This window comes from Macaca nemestrina, chromosome 3 (assembly GCF_043159975.1).
Source record: "Macaca nemestrina isolate mMacNem1 chromosome 3, mMacNem.hap1, whole genome shotgun sequence".
Taxonomy (NCBI): Eukaryota; Metazoa; Chordata; class Mammalia; order Primates; family Cercopithecidae; genus Macaca; species Macaca nemestrina.
The window spans coordinates 80,714,474-80,716,875 of record NC_092127.1 but is presented as its reverse complement, the minus strand read 5'-3'; the positions used below and the strand labels follow the sequence as shown (position 1 = coordinate 80,716,875).

At 40.1% G+C, this 2,402-nt stretch overlaps 1 protein-coding gene across 1 annotated transcript; it reads left to right on the top strand.

Moving 5' to 3' along the window:
* The first annotated feature begins 1,559 nt into the window (after positions 1-1,559).
* LOC139362182 (large ribosomal subunit protein uL24-like) lies at positions 1,560-2,050 on the top strand. Its single transcript, XM_071092661.1, has one exon. It carries the CDS (start codon positions 1,596-1,598, stop codon positions 2,031-2,033), a length of 438 nt encoding a protein of 145 aa, XP_070948762.1. The 5' UTR covers positions 1,560-1,595; the 3' UTR covers positions 2,034-2,050.
* The last annotated feature ends 352 nt before the right edge of the window (positions 2,051-2,402 follow it).

Below are 2,402 nucleotides of genomic sequence, written 5' to 3'. Positions count from 1 at the left end.
GACCACTACTCCCAGTGGTGTCAGTGGAGGCCACAAGGGAAGCAGTAAGGACATATCCCTTTCCCTCCCAGCCACTCAAGGCCTAGTGGGGTGGGGGTAGCAAAATTCCCACCTGTGTCCAACATAAATGAGGTGCACTCCCATCTCAGGTGTGAACAGAGGCCACGAGGGGAACCTGGCTATGCTGTCCCACCTGGCAGTAATAAGACAGTGCTCCCTCTTCCTCTGCCAGAGCAATGTCACTGGAAGCTGAAACAGAAGGTTTAAGAAGATTCAGAGCCTTGGCCTGTTGCAGTGGCTCACGCCTGTAATCCCAGCACTTTGGGAGGCAAAGGCAGGTGGATCACTTGAGGTCAGGAGTTCGAGACCAGCCTGACCAACATGTTGAAACATCATATCTACTAAAAATGCAAAAATTAGCTGGGTATGGTGGCGGATGCCTGTAGTCCCAACTGCTGGGGAGACTGAGGTAGGAGAATCACCCGAGGGCCGGAGGTTGCAGTGAACCGAGATTGTGCCACTACACTCTAGCCTGGGTGACAGAGTGAGACTCCTTCTCAATAAATAAATAAATAAATAAATAAATAAGCATAAAACATAAAAAAACTAAAAAAAAAAAAAAAAAAAAAATAGGTCCAGAGCCTCATAAGAACCTAGATGTCTGGGTTTAAAAAAACAAACAAACAAAAAAACCCCACTAATTGTACCAAGAACCAAGAAGATCTCCAACTGGACACCTGAAGACAATCAATAGATGCCAACATTGAGAGGATAGGGATGTTAGAATTATCATCTGAATAAGATTTTTAAAGCAGCCATCATAAGAATGCTTCCATGAGCAATTATAAGCATGCTCAAAACAAATAAAAAATAGAAAGTCTCGGTAAAGAAATAGAACATACAAAGAACCAAATGGAAATTTAGAACTGAAAAACACAGTAGCCAACAACAGCAACAACAAACAACCCCAATGGGTAGGCTTAACAGCAGAATAGACAGGACAGAGGAAAGAATCAGTGAACTTAAAGATCCAACAATAGAAACTATTCAATCTGAAAAATAGAGGGGAAACAAACAAACAAACAAACAAACAAACAAAATATATATATATGAGGAGGGCCTCAAAGACCTATAGAATTATAAATGAAGGTCTAACATTCCTGTCATTAGTGTTTCAGGAGAGGGGGAAAGAGGACAAGGCTGAAAAAGACTCAAAAAAAAAAAAAAATAGCTGAAAATTTCCCAAATTTGGTAAAAGATATAAATCTATAGATTTCAAGAAACTGAGTAAACTCCAGGTAGAACCCCCAAAGAAATCTATACTAAGACACATAAAAGTCAAATTTCTGAAAGCAAAGCAAAGAAGCCATGAAAAGCCTTGAAAGCAGCAAGAAAAAAACAGCGCCTTGCCTGTAAGGAAGAACACATTCCAATGACAGCAGATTTCTCATCAGAAACCATGGAAAACAGAAGGAACAAAAGGAAAACCATTTCACAGATTAGGAGAAACTAAGAGAATTTGTCACCAACAGACCTACTTTAAAAGAGCTTCGCTCTTCCCTTTTGCGGCCATCACCGAAGCGGGAGCGGCCAAAATGAAGTTTAATCCCTTTGTGACTTCCGACCGAAGCAAGAATCGCAAAAGGCATTTCAATGCACCTTCCCACATTCGCAGGAAGATTATGTCTTCCCCTCTTTCCAAAGAGCTGAGACAGAAGTACAACGTGCGATCCATGCCCATCCGAAAGGATGATGAAGTTCAGGTTGTACGAGGACACTATAAAGGTCAGCAAATTGGCAAAGTAGTCCAGGTTTACAGGAAGAAGTATGTTATCTACATTGAACGGGTGCAGCGGGAAAAGGCTAATGGCACAACGGTCCACGTAGGCATTCACCCCAGCAAGGTGGTTATCACTAGGCTAAAACTGGACAAAGACCACAAAAAGATCCTTGAACGGAAAGCCAAATCTCGCCAAGTAGGAAAGGAAAAGGGCAAATACAAGGAAGAAACAATTGAGAAGATGCAGGAATAAAGTAATCTTATATAAAAGCTTTGATTAAAACTTGAAAAAAAAAAAGAGCTTCATATAGGAAGTTCTCTAAACAGAAAAATAAGTGATGGAAGAAGGAACCTTGGAATATCAGGAAAGAAGAAAAGCAAAGGTAAAACAAAATATAGGTAATATAATGAAGTTTTCTTCTTTCAACCTTTCTAAATTATGTTCAATAGCTAAAGCAAACAGGATAACACTCTTGACTTGGCTCAAATTGCATGTAAGGGAAATATTTCAGATAAATCTATTATAAATGTTGGACAGCAAAGGAGCATAAAGGGAGGTAATGGTTTCATACTTCACTCAAACTGGTAACATCAGCAGTAGAATACGAGAAGTGGTGTATAT